At 37.5% G+C, this 13,307-nt stretch overlaps 1 protein-coding gene and 1 non-coding gene across 5 annotated transcripts in view; both read left to right on the top strand.

The window, feature by feature from the left end:
- The window catches only part of RPGRIP1L (RPGRIP1 like), a 97,656-nt gene that overhangs the window by 69,946 nt on the left and 14,403 nt on the right, over positions 1–13,307 (top strand). For all 4 annotated transcript variants that reach the window (XM_061387212.1, XM_061387213.1, XM_061387214.1 and 1 more), the window contains one exon: positions 9,721–9,904. In XM_061387212.1, coding sequence (XP_061243196.1) covers positions 9,721–9,904 — 184 coding nt within the window. The remainder of the gene's footprint in view (positions 1–9,720; positions 9,905–13,307) is intronic.
- On the top strand, positions 5,918–5,990 carry TRNAW-CCA (transfer RNA tryptophan (anticodon CCA)). Its single transcript has one exon. It is a non-coding gene; the product is annotated as a tRNA-Trp (tRNA).

Below are 13,307 nucleotides of genomic sequence, written 5' to 3'. Positions count from 1 at the left end.
CACAGGTGAGAATGAGAAATCACAGGCTAAAACAGTAACACTCTTTTTTGTGCAATGCATGTTTACATCTTTCGCCATTTCTAACTAACAGCAGTTTTGTAAAAGCTGCCATAGTCAATTGGATTAAAATGCATTTCCACCTGGAAGCCAGGTTCTCTTGAACAAAGTGAGCGGGCATTCCCAGGCAATCACGGTAGTGATGTCCAGCGAAAATGTTGTAAAGCTTTTGCAAAAGACAGAATGCATAAAACGATTCACTACTGTTGGCATTCCTGTATTAAAAGTGATTAAGTCCCTTCAGAGTCAAACACGATATCCTATCAGTGGGTAAAGTACACCCCTCCCACTGTTTTACATATAGAAGCTTAAGCTACATAACCAAAAATATTGTATTACTCTCCTGATATTAGTTGCTTTTAAAATTATTTTTAATATTTTGCAACTTAATTATCTCTTGCTGATATACTATGAACTGTATACTGCTACATATAGCAGTATATATAGTATATACTGTATATACTAGTATATATACTGTATGTATAGTATATACTGTATATAGTATATAGCAGTATACTCCTTTACACATGTGCATAATATTACATTGTATAGCTAAACTTTATTTGTTTAAATAAGTGCCTTTTCATGGACCCTTTGGTTTCTATCAATTTTTGCCAATATAAACATTTCTAGCTGAAAAGCTTTTATACATAATGTGTGAAAATTACTGTTTTCTGACACCACGCTTTTTGTCAAACTAATGAGTAAGAAATTATATCACTGATGATTCCATTTTAAAAGCAAGCAAAAAGATATATTTGTACATAATGCTTATGTATTTTTATATGAGCATGCAGATCTAACATTGGGGTTCACGTAAGCAAAGGAAAGGCACCTCAGGTGGTTCAGTGGTAAAGAATCTACCTGCCAGTGCAGGAGAAGCAGGAGACATGGGTTCAATCCATGGTTTAGGAAGATCTGCCCTGCTGGAGAAAATGGCAGTCTGCTTCAGTATTGTTGCCTGAGAAATCCCATGGACAGAGGAGCCTGGCGGGCTACAGTCCATGGGGTCGCAAAGAGTCGGACATGAGCACAAACAATCAAAGAAAATGTTTGAAAGTATATAATAAAAACATTGTACTGCAGTATCTCTGGGACATGGGTCTGGGCAAGAGTCAGCAAACTATAACCCATGTGTCAAATCCAGCCCTCTACTTATTTTTGTAAATAAAGTCTTATTGGAACACACCACACCTGTCATTTACAGGTTGTCTGTGGCCTCTTCATGCACAAGAGCAGAGTTGAGTATTGCCAACAGAGACCATTATAGCCTGCCGTGCAAAAAATATTTGCTATCTGGCCTTTACAGGAAGGAAGCATCTGCCAACTCCTAAGTTAGGGAATGGGAGGAAACAACTTTGATATTTTACTTTCTAGGATTTATATTGTTGAATTATTTTTAGTGATGAGTATAGACTGCTTCTAGGCTTCCCCAGTGGCTCAGCGGTAAAGAATCCACATGCAATTCAGGAGATGTAGGTAAGATCCCTGGGTTGGGAAGATCCCCTGGAGAAGGGCACAGCAACTGACTCCAGTATTCTTGCCTGGAGAATCCCATGGACAGAGAAGCCTGGCGGGCTACAGTCCATAGGGTCACAAAGAGTCAGACACAGCTGAAGCAACTGAGCATGCACACACGCATAGACTACTTCTAAAAAGGGAATAATTTGTTAGCTAATTCTGTACTAAAATGTTAACTAATAACTAACGAATAGTTTAATATGAATTGTAGAAGCTTTTCTATAAATGTCTTAGAGAGGGTCAATAGAGGGTGAGTCTTTTCTGGTTTAGAGCCATGGATTTCCCAAGTGTGGTCCTCAGACTAGCAGCATCAGCATGACCTGAGAATTTGTGAGTGATGCAAATTCTTGGACCCCACGCTAGACCTAATGAATCAGAAACTCTGAGTCTGGAGCCCAGCAATCTGTGCCTCATCAACTCTTTCATGTTGTCCTGGGATATGCTAAAATTTGACAACCACCTCTTTAGGGAAAGGAGGTAATTCTCACCATGGCTACAAGTTAGAACCACCTAGGGAGCACCTTTAAATGCCAAGGCCCAGGCTCCACTCAGATCAGTTAGACCAGAATTTTCTTTAGAGCTCCCCGAGTGATATCAGTAGGCAGCCAAAATTGAGAGTCTCTATTTTATCACATCTGTTCTCAATGACGGTTAAAGTGGAACGGCATATCAAAATCACCTGAAATTGAGGGTCATTTAAAAAATTCTTCCCTTCTTCACAGTACTGCCATAGTAAGCCACAGTTAATGATGGAGATGTGTCGTATCCCTCAGCTGTATTAGGAAAAAATACTCCAACCATTGCTTTAGAACATGTGGTAACGAGCTTCTGTAATTTGCTGACCATTATAGATACAGTAATTTTCATGGTATATAAAGGAGACAATGTTCTAAAAATAAACACTCTTAACCTCAGCATCATTTTGATCTCCAACACTGAAGTTTTTACTATGTGTATTATTTGTTCAACACAGTATGTTTTAACAGAATATATGATAAAAGAAAGGTTACTTACTGCCACTGATGAAAACTGGATTGTTTGTTTTGTTTGTTAAAAACATTATCACCTTAACAGTTTGTGCTCTTCTTTACTCGTATTTCTCCCAAAGAACTATTATTTTTTTTAAAGTCAAAGACTTGTCAATCAAAACTTGCATGAAGAATGGATTTGATTACTAGTAAGTGGAAGCTCTGGAGACTAGTATGAGGGCTGCTGCTGCTGCTGCTAAGTCACATCAGTCATGCCCAACTCTGTGCAACCCCATAGACAGCAGCCCACCAGGCTTCTCTGTCCCTGGGATTCTCCAGGCAAGAATACTGAGTGGGTTGCCATTGCCTTCTCCGAGTATGAGGTCTAGGGGACTCTTTTTGAGTCTCTGAGGTGTTTGTGCCTACCCCCATCTTTAATCATTAACCATTCCTACCTACTCGACTTACTTATGGCTCTGTCAGTCCCAGTGCTGTTTGACTTTTTGAACCAAATATTTTGAGCTTGTCTTAGACCTCACTTCAATTAAACTTTTATTCTTAAAGGTCACAGGCATAGATCATAACCTTCCATTTCCATTTTGTCTGGATTATTATAAAGTACCAAGTTCTTCATAGGCTTTATTTGAATTTATTTACACACACATACATACACAAAACATTTTTATGACAATAAAATAATACTCATGTAAATTTGTGTAACCATTAAGAAAGTAACTTGATAATCCTGTTAAGTTAAATTTCTTATATCTGTCACCCAGCAATTCTAAGAGAACCACTCACATACACAAGAAAACAAAAGGATATTCAGTGCAACATTGTTTTAATTGCAAAAAATTTTAAACATTTTGTTCATCAGTAGAGAAACAGACTCAGTTCAGTTCAGTCGCTCAGTCGTGTCTGACTCTTTGCGACCCCATGGACTGCAGCACACCAGGCTTCCCTGTCCATCACGAACTCCGGGAGCTTACTCAAACTCATGTCCATCGCGTTGGTGATGCCATCCAACCATCTCATCCTCTGTCATCCCCTTCTCCTCCTGCCTTCCGTCTTTCCCAGCATCAGTGTCTTTTCCAATGAGTCGGTTCTTCACATCAGGGGGCCAAAGTATTGGAGTCTCAGCTTCAGCATCAGTCCTTCCAATGAATATTCAGGACTGATTTCCTTTAGGACTGCCTGGTTGGATCGCCTTGCAGTCCAAGGGACTCTCAAGAGTCTTCTCCAACACCACAGTTCAGAAGAGAAACAGACTAGAAATTAATTACATATATAATATAAATGGAATTCTGTACAACAGGTAATATTAATGAGTTAGATTTCAATTATAACCATAAATCTCAAAATATAGCATTGAGTGAAAATAAATTGCAGAATAATTCACAGAGGATGTTATCATTCATATAAAATCTAAAAACAGAAAACAGTTGTTGATCGATATATACATACGTAGTAGAAAATATAAAAGCGTGACTGGGCATGATACACATCAACTTCCAGATAGTCGTCACTTCTGGGGGAAAGAAGAAAGGGGGGAAAGGAATTGGGAGGGGGCACTTTTCCCTGAATCTGAAATATTTTATTTCTCCCACAATAAAAACAAAAAGATTTAAATCAGATATAGCAAAAAAGTAAAATCTGTTAAAGATGTTGAGTACTTGAACATGTCAAATTATTTTCTGTATACTTTAAAAAGTTAAAGAAATGCTTGTTTGCTGAAGAATTAAGAATGAAGTAAAACTCACATACAATCTCCTGCAATAGTGAGATTTAAATCTAACTGACTGAAACAAGTTCCAAACCTTTATCAGAGGACATTCTCAGTTAAGCAATACTGTGTTTAAGAGCTGTCAAGTTGAATTAAGTTTTTAGAAGCCTAACAATCCAACCCCAGTGTGGCTGCTATGATTGTTGAAACCAGAGGAAGAATTCAGCATGATCTTCTGAAGTAAAACATAAAAAAAAAAAAAAAATGTAAGCCTGCCAATAAAAGCCCAAGTAAATACTATAGAGAAATATGGCCTAAAATGAGAATTATAGCATCAGTCAGGAAGCAGGAGTGGAATTGAGCCAAAATCATGAGAACTCTAATTTTTTTTTCTCTGAGAGTAATACAGGCTGTCATCACATTTCCAGATCATTCAATCACATAAAGTATAGTGTCCATCCATACAGACAACTGAAAGGAAGTTGCACGCAGTTCTTATTTGAGAGATTTCTATTACTGCTGCTCACCACAATCAGAAATTTTAAATGCTCTTTTTGTATGCCGATGCTGACATCTGGCTAACTAGGGAGGCTAATAGGGTAACCGGTGAACAGGAGAGGAAATGTACTGAGAAGTACTGAGAGGCCCAAAGCTCGTTCTGGCTAGCTAACGTACTGTATGAGCAGAGTGTTATTCAGAGGAATGACCACGTGGGTTCCTCTGGCGGTCTTGAACAGACGGTATTCTGCATCCGTCTGAAACACTATGCTTCAGTCACTGTCATGTGAATGAGTATATATATATAAGATATATATATCCCTTCCAGTTCACCTAATTGAACTTTTTTTTCCACTGTATCATGATGAGAATTTTCACACAGAGAAGCTGACATGACAATACCCTACCCCTAGATTCTACAAAACTGACCAGTTTTTGAAACAGTATTATTCAATTAAAATCTAGGCTGGCAAGATATCTATGTTTTCAACAGTTAATAATCCCCAGCTTCCCAAAATGTAGCAGACACAATCAATATTTGCTAAAGGAGCTGCACTAATAATTGCAGCTTCACATATTTCTGGCAATATATAAAAGATATCCGCAATAAATAGAAGATCCTCAGCATTCCCTTGACTCAATGTCATTAAGTATTTATTGAGAGCCTCCTAAATGCCAGATCCTAGAGAGGATGGTAAAGAGCAAAAGATGAATAAGATATGGTTCTGGCCTCCAGGAATTCACAGTCTACAGAGCGGGGCAGATATGTAAACAAATCCATGCAATCCAGTGTGAGTGAAAAGTGTAGCGCGGGCCCAGAGGAGGAACCAAGTCAGTCTTGGAAATCAGGAGTAATGCCCTCATAAAAGGAGTACATACGTGGCCCAGGGCTTCAGATAAATGGAATTTTGTCTGATACAGAAGATTTCAGATGCAAAAGCTCAGCAATATAAACAGTACACCACAGGTCTGGGAAGTGGCTTGAGTGTAGGGTAATAGGTTTCCAAGCAGAAAAGTGATACCCAATTTGTTTTAGAGAAGGCACTCTGCCACCAGAAGAATAGTTGAGGCTGCAGGCAGGAGACTAGAGGGAGGAGGGCCTCACCTTTCTCACAGCCATGAGCATAGAGCCATTTATTTTTTGAGTGTGTCCCTGATGGCTCAGAGGTTAAAGCGTCTGCCTCCAATGCAGGAGACCCGGGTTCGATCCCTGGGTCAGGAAGATCCCCTGGAGAAGGAAATGGTAACCCACTCCAGTATTCTTGCCTGGAGAATCCAATGGACGGAGAAACCCGGAAGGCTACAGTCCACGGGGTCGCAAAGAGTCGGACACGACTGAGCGACTTCACCTTCACCTTCACTGATACAGTCAGCAAGATCTGGCTTCCTTAGTGGCTCAGATGGTAAAGAATCTGCTTGCAATGCAGGAGATCCAGGTTCGATCCCTGGGTCGGGTAGCTCCCCTGGAAAAGGAAATGGCAACCTACTCCGGTATCCTTGCCTGAAGAATTCCATGGACAGAGGAGCCTGGTGGGCTACAGACCATGGGGTCTCAGAGTTGGACATGACTGAACGACTAACACTCTTTCACAGCAAGACTATAATCCCTCTATAACTAAAACAGCCTCATACCACCCATCTGTCTGCTTACAACTCTACCAACCAATTATCTTTTGTGATTCCTTCTGATTTCTCCCCACTTATTCTGTAGTCATTATTGTTGTTTGTTGTTTAGTCACAAAGTCCAACTCCTTTGTGACCCCATGGACTCCAGCCCACCAGGCTTCTCTATCCATAGGATTTCCCAGGGAAGAATACTGAAGTGGGTTGCCATTTCTTTCTCCAGGACATCTTCCTGACCCAGGGATCAAACCTGCATCTCCTGCCTTTGCAGGTGGATTGTTTAACCCTGAGCCACTGGGAAACTCTCTCTCTGCTAATTCTGTGAAACTGCTTTGTAACTATTGGAAGCTGTTGAATTAGTTCCTTCCTCAGATCGTGTGAGAACATAAAAGAAGTTTCTCTAGAGATAAAAATGAGAAAAGAAACCGCATCTTGTTTTGTCTTTGTATTTCCAGTAGCTGACACAGTGTTGAAATATCTTCAGCTTTCCTTAATTCAGTGAACCACGGAAATACTTAGGAAGTTAAAGGAACAGGAATGAATGATCTATAGGATATGGTGGGTGTGAAAATGGAGATTTGCAAGAATGGCTCCAAGGTCTCCAGGTTGTGGGTGACCAGGTGGACAGTGATGTCATCACCTGAGGTAACAAGTATCAGGATGAATGATAGTGGTGGAGAGGAGAGATCGTGAGTTCAGTTTTTACACTAAGTTGGAGTTGTCTGCTACACAGTTGATGTGCTTCTTAATCTTCAGAATCTTTGCATATCATCTAGTTGAACTTTGGATTCACAGAGGCATGAGCAGAACCAGAATTGTTCCAATGTTGAAAAAGAAGTTGGCTAGGCCGATTAGCCAAAATTTATAATGTTTGGAAATTGTTTATTCAGGGCATGCTTCCCTAGATACATACTATTTGGAACTTATCCCTTTTTGGACTTAGGTTGATTCGTGTAGCCTTAAAGAAACAAAGAAATGATAACTGATAACTCTGTTAAGTTAGAGAATTGAAAAGGACATAATCTAGAGTTAATGAGGCTGGGGTGGTGGGAGGGAAACTAAGAAGAAAAAAACGATCTAGGCCAGAAAGCAGACAGATATCATAAAAAGAATTTTAAAGCTTTTTGGGAGGAGGGGGTAATATAGTGGGTTTCTTTTGGTTTATTTGGTTTTGGTATTCTGTCTGTTTGTTATCCAAGTATCTGCATTTATTTAGTATGTAGACTATATTTTGTATATAGTCTTATTTGACAGCCCAAGTTCGTTCTTGCAGTAATACAAGTTTTCATACCGGGATTGTACAGTTATTATTAATTTAAAAAAACACTTAAATAAATTTGATTCCCCTATTTAAAAGTTAATTTGTCTCTTCATTGGATTCTGTGATAACCAGATTTTAAATTCCTCTCATTCACAATGTGAAAATAACAATGTATACACCTCTTTTGCCTTTGTTATAAGCTGTTTTCTTTTAATTCTTTTGTGCAGAAACAGTCTAACCACAGCACAGCACAGGAATGTTTTATGTTATTGTCATAACAATTCTAAGTTTGTCAAATTACAAGTTATGTAAAAGACTTAATTATGCATTGTGCTGCATTTGAACCAGAAGTATAAAATAGTTTGTGTGTATGCAATTTTGACAACCACAATACATTTTAAGGAAAAATAATATTTAAAATGTTTTCTTTACTATGTTAGTCTTTGGCAAGCAGGAAGGGCTTTTCTGAAGTGAGATTAGACAATAGAGCCAACTTCATTTTTTATGCACGTGAACAGAGAGGGCTTGAGGTTATTAGTTGAAACCGAGTAACCTTTCCAGGCTTTCATCTCTTTCTTTTCAAATTTGAATATGAAAAGCATATTCAAGTCAAAGACCATCACTTTAATGACATTTGGCAGTCATTTGATTTATTAGGTTTTAGAAAAAATTTTCCTTTAAATATTTCATCATACTATGCTAATCCTAGTAATATTGCCAGCTGCAGCCTTGTACCTGTATTAGTGGAGACAGAATGGTGTGGAATTTTCTCTGTCATCCTAGTAAAATTTCCATGAATCTACTGAATAATAAAATAACCTTATTGAAATATTCAGATTTGGGTTTTTAGTTAAAGTGTCTTAGAATACATAATAAAAGAAAATGTCTTTTGAAAGAAGGGGGTAAAATTACTTCATCAAATATTGAGGGGGTTTGCCAGCAATGGAAATTGTTCTTTATGGGAATATTCTTTACAATAGGGTACTTATGCTTTTCAGTTTGATTAATTATATTATATACTTTGAAATATCAAAATAGTAATTGCTATGGTGAAATTACACACTGATTTACATTTGACAATGAATTCCTAAAAGTTAGTTATATAAGCAGGTCTTAGTATCAGGATTTTTAGTATTATTTTAAGTTATATAATTTACAGTAGCATACCTCTGAATTTAATAAAGAGAAATTTAGTAAGGGGGAATAAAGAACAAATTTTAAATTGTAAACATTTAAAATTAAATTCAATGTAAACATTTAACTGAGGAATTATCTTGGTGTGATCTAATTTTTAAGTCATAGTCTATCATTTGTTTTAAATTATTGTTCAAGGAAACATATGACTCACATATAATGTTTGTTACACTAAAATCTATTAAATAAGGATTGAGATGAAAATTACACAAGTATATTTTTTCATTAATTCTGTAAAAATGAGATAATTGTAAGAAAATTATGTTAAATTCAATACAAATTTGTCTTTTGTTTGAAAACTTATTGCTCATTAAATGAAATATGTTATGGAAGAATACACAAGAGAATGAGCTGTAGCCCTGCTTAATATGGATTCATACAGTTATTTATGTTAGCATAATAGTATAAAGTGTTCAACAGGCTTTGATCTTTGAATAACCAAAACTTTCTCAGGTACCAGAGAGTAAAATAAAAGCAGTGATAAACGCGTATTTCACTACATAGTTTGAAACAAGGCCAACTGATGTGTGTCATTCTGAAAGCAATTGGAGATGAAGATCTCATAATCTTCACTCCTGATGGACTACTAGCGGGTATTTATAGCCTCAAATGTAAATCAGGAGACTATTGCCATGACACTGTTAACTTCAAACCCTGGGGCACTGGAAGCTCATTCTTTCTCTCTCTGTCGTGAATAATCTATCATGTGTAACTAGACTGTAGGGTACAATACCTTCCAAAAAAAGAAATCAATGAAGGCCAAGTACCTTCATGTTTTATTTAAAATTGACAGTGAAAAAAGAGTAAAGGATTTTTTTTTGTTCATTTTTTTTTGTTTGTTTCTTTATTATGTTTTGTTTTTGCTCTTTAAACAGCCACCAGAAAAAATCCGGATTGAGATCATAGCCCTTAGCCTTAATGATTCCCGAATAACTGCAGATGACACTATCCAGCGACTCTTCGTGGAGTGCCGATTCTACAGTCTTCCCGCTGAAGAGACACCCGTGTCACTTCCAAAACCCAAGAGCGGCCAGTGGGTCTACTACAATTATAGCTATGGTAGGTATGGTATTTATAATATAGACTTTTATCTGTGAAGGAAGCCAGAGGAACACGAGAAAGTACAATTGTCTAATGTTCACATAAAATCATGGAAGTATTATCAGAATAGATTAATGAAAGTCAAACCTGTAGCATAAGGATTAAGAAATTAAATTTAAAATTCAGTTGTCCCTTTGTGTCCGTGGGTTCTGCATCTTCAGATTCAACTAAAACACAATGGAAAACACTTGGGGGGAAAAATTCCAGAAAATTCCAAGGAGCAAAACTTATACTTACCATGCATTCACAACTATTTACATCGTAAAGTTTCATAAGTAATCCAGAGATGATTTAAAGTATACAGGGTGTGCACAGATTATATGCAAATACTATGCCATTTCATATAAGGGGCTTGAGCATCCTTGGATTTTGATAGCTGCAGAATCCTGGAACCAACCCCCCTTGACAACTGACTAAGGGACAACTGTAATGTTTAACTGTAAAAGTTATTTCAGAAACAGTGGGAAAAAGATGTTCTAGATCTTCCTGCCATATCACAGTATCAGTAGAAAAATGCCACCTGCATCTAAAGTTGAATTTAATCAAAAAATGTATTTCAAGGGGAATAAAAGTACTTGTTTTTTTTTAAATCATATGATGCTAACAATTGAATGTCCTATTTTTTTCCGCATTTCTGCTCAGTATCGTCACACAGATGTTTTTTTACAACATTCATGTTTATCTCTCCTAGTGTCTAGATGTTCAGGATTTTAATTGATATAAGTTCTTACAGTATCTTTTCATTTTTAGCCCACACATCCCTTCATAACAGCCGGCAGGTTTTCTGTTTTAAGGCTTTATCACCTATTAGCTAGTTCACATGAAAATCTGCTAGGCCAGTACAGACCCAATAGGCACTCGGTAAATTCTTAGATCAACCAACTTTAGGATGATTTTAAGGATAGTAGGTATCAGTGTATAATTCAGTTCAGTCCAGTTCAGTCACTCAGTCATGTCCGACTCTTTGCGACCCCATGAATCGCAGCAGACCAGGCCTCCCTGTCCATCACCATCTCCCAGAGTTTACTGAGACTCACGTCCATCGAGTCAGTGATGCCATCCAGCCATCTCATCCTCTGTCGTCCCCTTCTCCTCCTTCCCCCAATCCCTCCCAGCATCAGAGTCTTTTCCAATGAGTCTACTCTTCGCATGAGGTGGCCAAAGTACTGGAGTTTCAGTTTTAGCATCATTCCTTCCAAAGAAATCCCAGGGCTGATCTCCTTCAGAATGGACTGGTTGGATCTCATTGCAGTCCAAGGGACTCTCAAGAGTCTTCTCCAACACCACAGTTCAAAAGCATCAATTCTTCGGCGCTCAGCTTTCTTCACAGTCCAACTGTCACATCCATACATGACTACTGGAAAAACCATAGCCTTGACTAGATGGACCTTTGTTGGCAAAGTAATGTCTCTGCTTTTGAATATGCTATCTAGGTTGGTCATAACTTTCCTTCCAAGGAGTAAGCGTCTTTTAATTAGAGGGGAGTAAAAAATCTTATCAGGTTGCCATGACCATAAATTAAAACTGCTTATTAAGTTCTTCAAAAGCCCTATGTTAAAACAAACCAGAAAGATGGAGTGTTGTGTTATCTTTAGCAAAATAGGCCATCTCATGCTAGTTGAACACCAATATTTTTTTCTCACAAGGTTTGTAAATTTCATTTTGATCAATATGTACAATCATACTATTGTACCAATAGGGTTGTGAATGCTCATGGTTTGTTTGTTTTGCAACTGGCATTTTTAGAAACATGTTCATTGCTTGAGATAGTAATCATGAGTATCCAGAGATCGGGTCTAGTCTACCTTGTATCAAAAGTTCTTACTAGTTATGAGAACTTGGGCAAGGTGTTTAAATTTCATGATTCCCCATTTTATCTATTGAATAAGGTGCTAAGAACCCTTCCAGTTCAGGTTCTATCATTCTATGATTAAGAGGTAAGTTGAGAAGTCACTTGAGGAATAAGTAGTGTGGTCAGGATAAGAATCTGATTTCTCCTTCCTATCACTGACCTGATCTAACAGAACATTTCCAAAAACTACCTCACACTTTCTAGAGATCTTTTAACTGCAAAGTATCAGAAAAGTAAGCCATAATCACAGTATTTATTAGTAATGAAAAAACTGTTACTAAACTAATTTTAATGAAGGTACTCCCAAGAAAAGAGACAAGCTCTTCTGTTTTTTTTTAATTATTATTCATTGTAAAGGTTAGCAGGAGACTGTTTGGTTGAACTGACAACAAAATTGTTTTTTAGAAGTTGGTTATGCATTGAGAAATTTGGCCATGCAGCACAACAGATGTTTCCATTTGCTTAAGGAGCAATGCACGTTATTCTTTGGGGGAAACCTGTGGTACATGCTCAAGTTTCCTGGATTTTGTTCAGTCTCACATGATGGCCTAGGTCTGTTTGGGCTTTTTGTCAGTTGCTAGGTTGGGGCTTCCCTGATAGCTCAATTGGTAAAGAATCCACCTCCAATGCAAAAGACCTTGGTTCGATTCCTGGGTCAGGAAGATCCGCTGGAGAAGAGGTAGGCTACACACTCCAGTATTCTCGGGCTTCCCTTGTGGCTCAACTGGTAAAGAATCCACCTGCAATGCAGGAGACCTGAGTTGGATCCCTGGGTTGGGAAGATCCCCTAGAGAAGGGAACGGCTGCCCACTCCAGTATCCTGGCCTGGAGAATTCCATGGACTGTATACTCCCTGCGGTTGCAGGTAGTTGGACACAACTAAGCGACTTTCACTCACTTCAGGTTGGTTAGTTGGCATTCATTTGGTTTTTGGTTTTTGTTTTTTTTATATTTTCCTTTTACTACAAGATGTACTACTAACTAATTGGTATTTTAGTATTTCTGATGAATTATTAATAGTCACCTGATAGCAACAAGAAAACCAATAATCTATTAGAATTGAATTCTTTAGAAGTATTTACTATACTTTTTGCAGCTTCTATTTCTACCTATTGAGTTTTGACTGTACAGAATTTTCAAGGTTAATTGAAAAGAATTTTAAGGATATTTATATGGTGGGAAGGGAGAGAAATGTACTTTGGGCTTAGAAGCAAGTTAATGCTGTCTTATATCTATTGTATCTAAAAAAACAAAGTCCTAGATCATCGGCAAATTTGAGAAATAATTATTATTAACCTTGTAGAAGGCTTATTTTTCACTTAAGGAAAACATATTGAAAGTGCTTATTTTTAAATTAATATGTTTGCATCTCCTTCCTTGTAGGAGAATTTCCTTGAATCTTTGCTTCATAAATAACTTATCTCATTCATCTAATTATTGTAATGATTTAGCATTCACAATAAAAGGTCAATATAATATAGCCTTACATCTTCCAAATCTTATTAAATG

Source organism: Bos javanicus, chromosome 18 (genome assembly GCF_032452875.1).
Source record: "Bos javanicus breed banteng chromosome 18, ARS-OSU_banteng_1.0, whole genome shotgun sequence".
NCBI lineage: Eukaryota > Metazoa > Chordata > Mammalia > Artiodactyla > Bovidae > Bos > Bos javanicus.
This window is presented reverse-complemented; position numbering and strand designations above follow the sequence as displayed.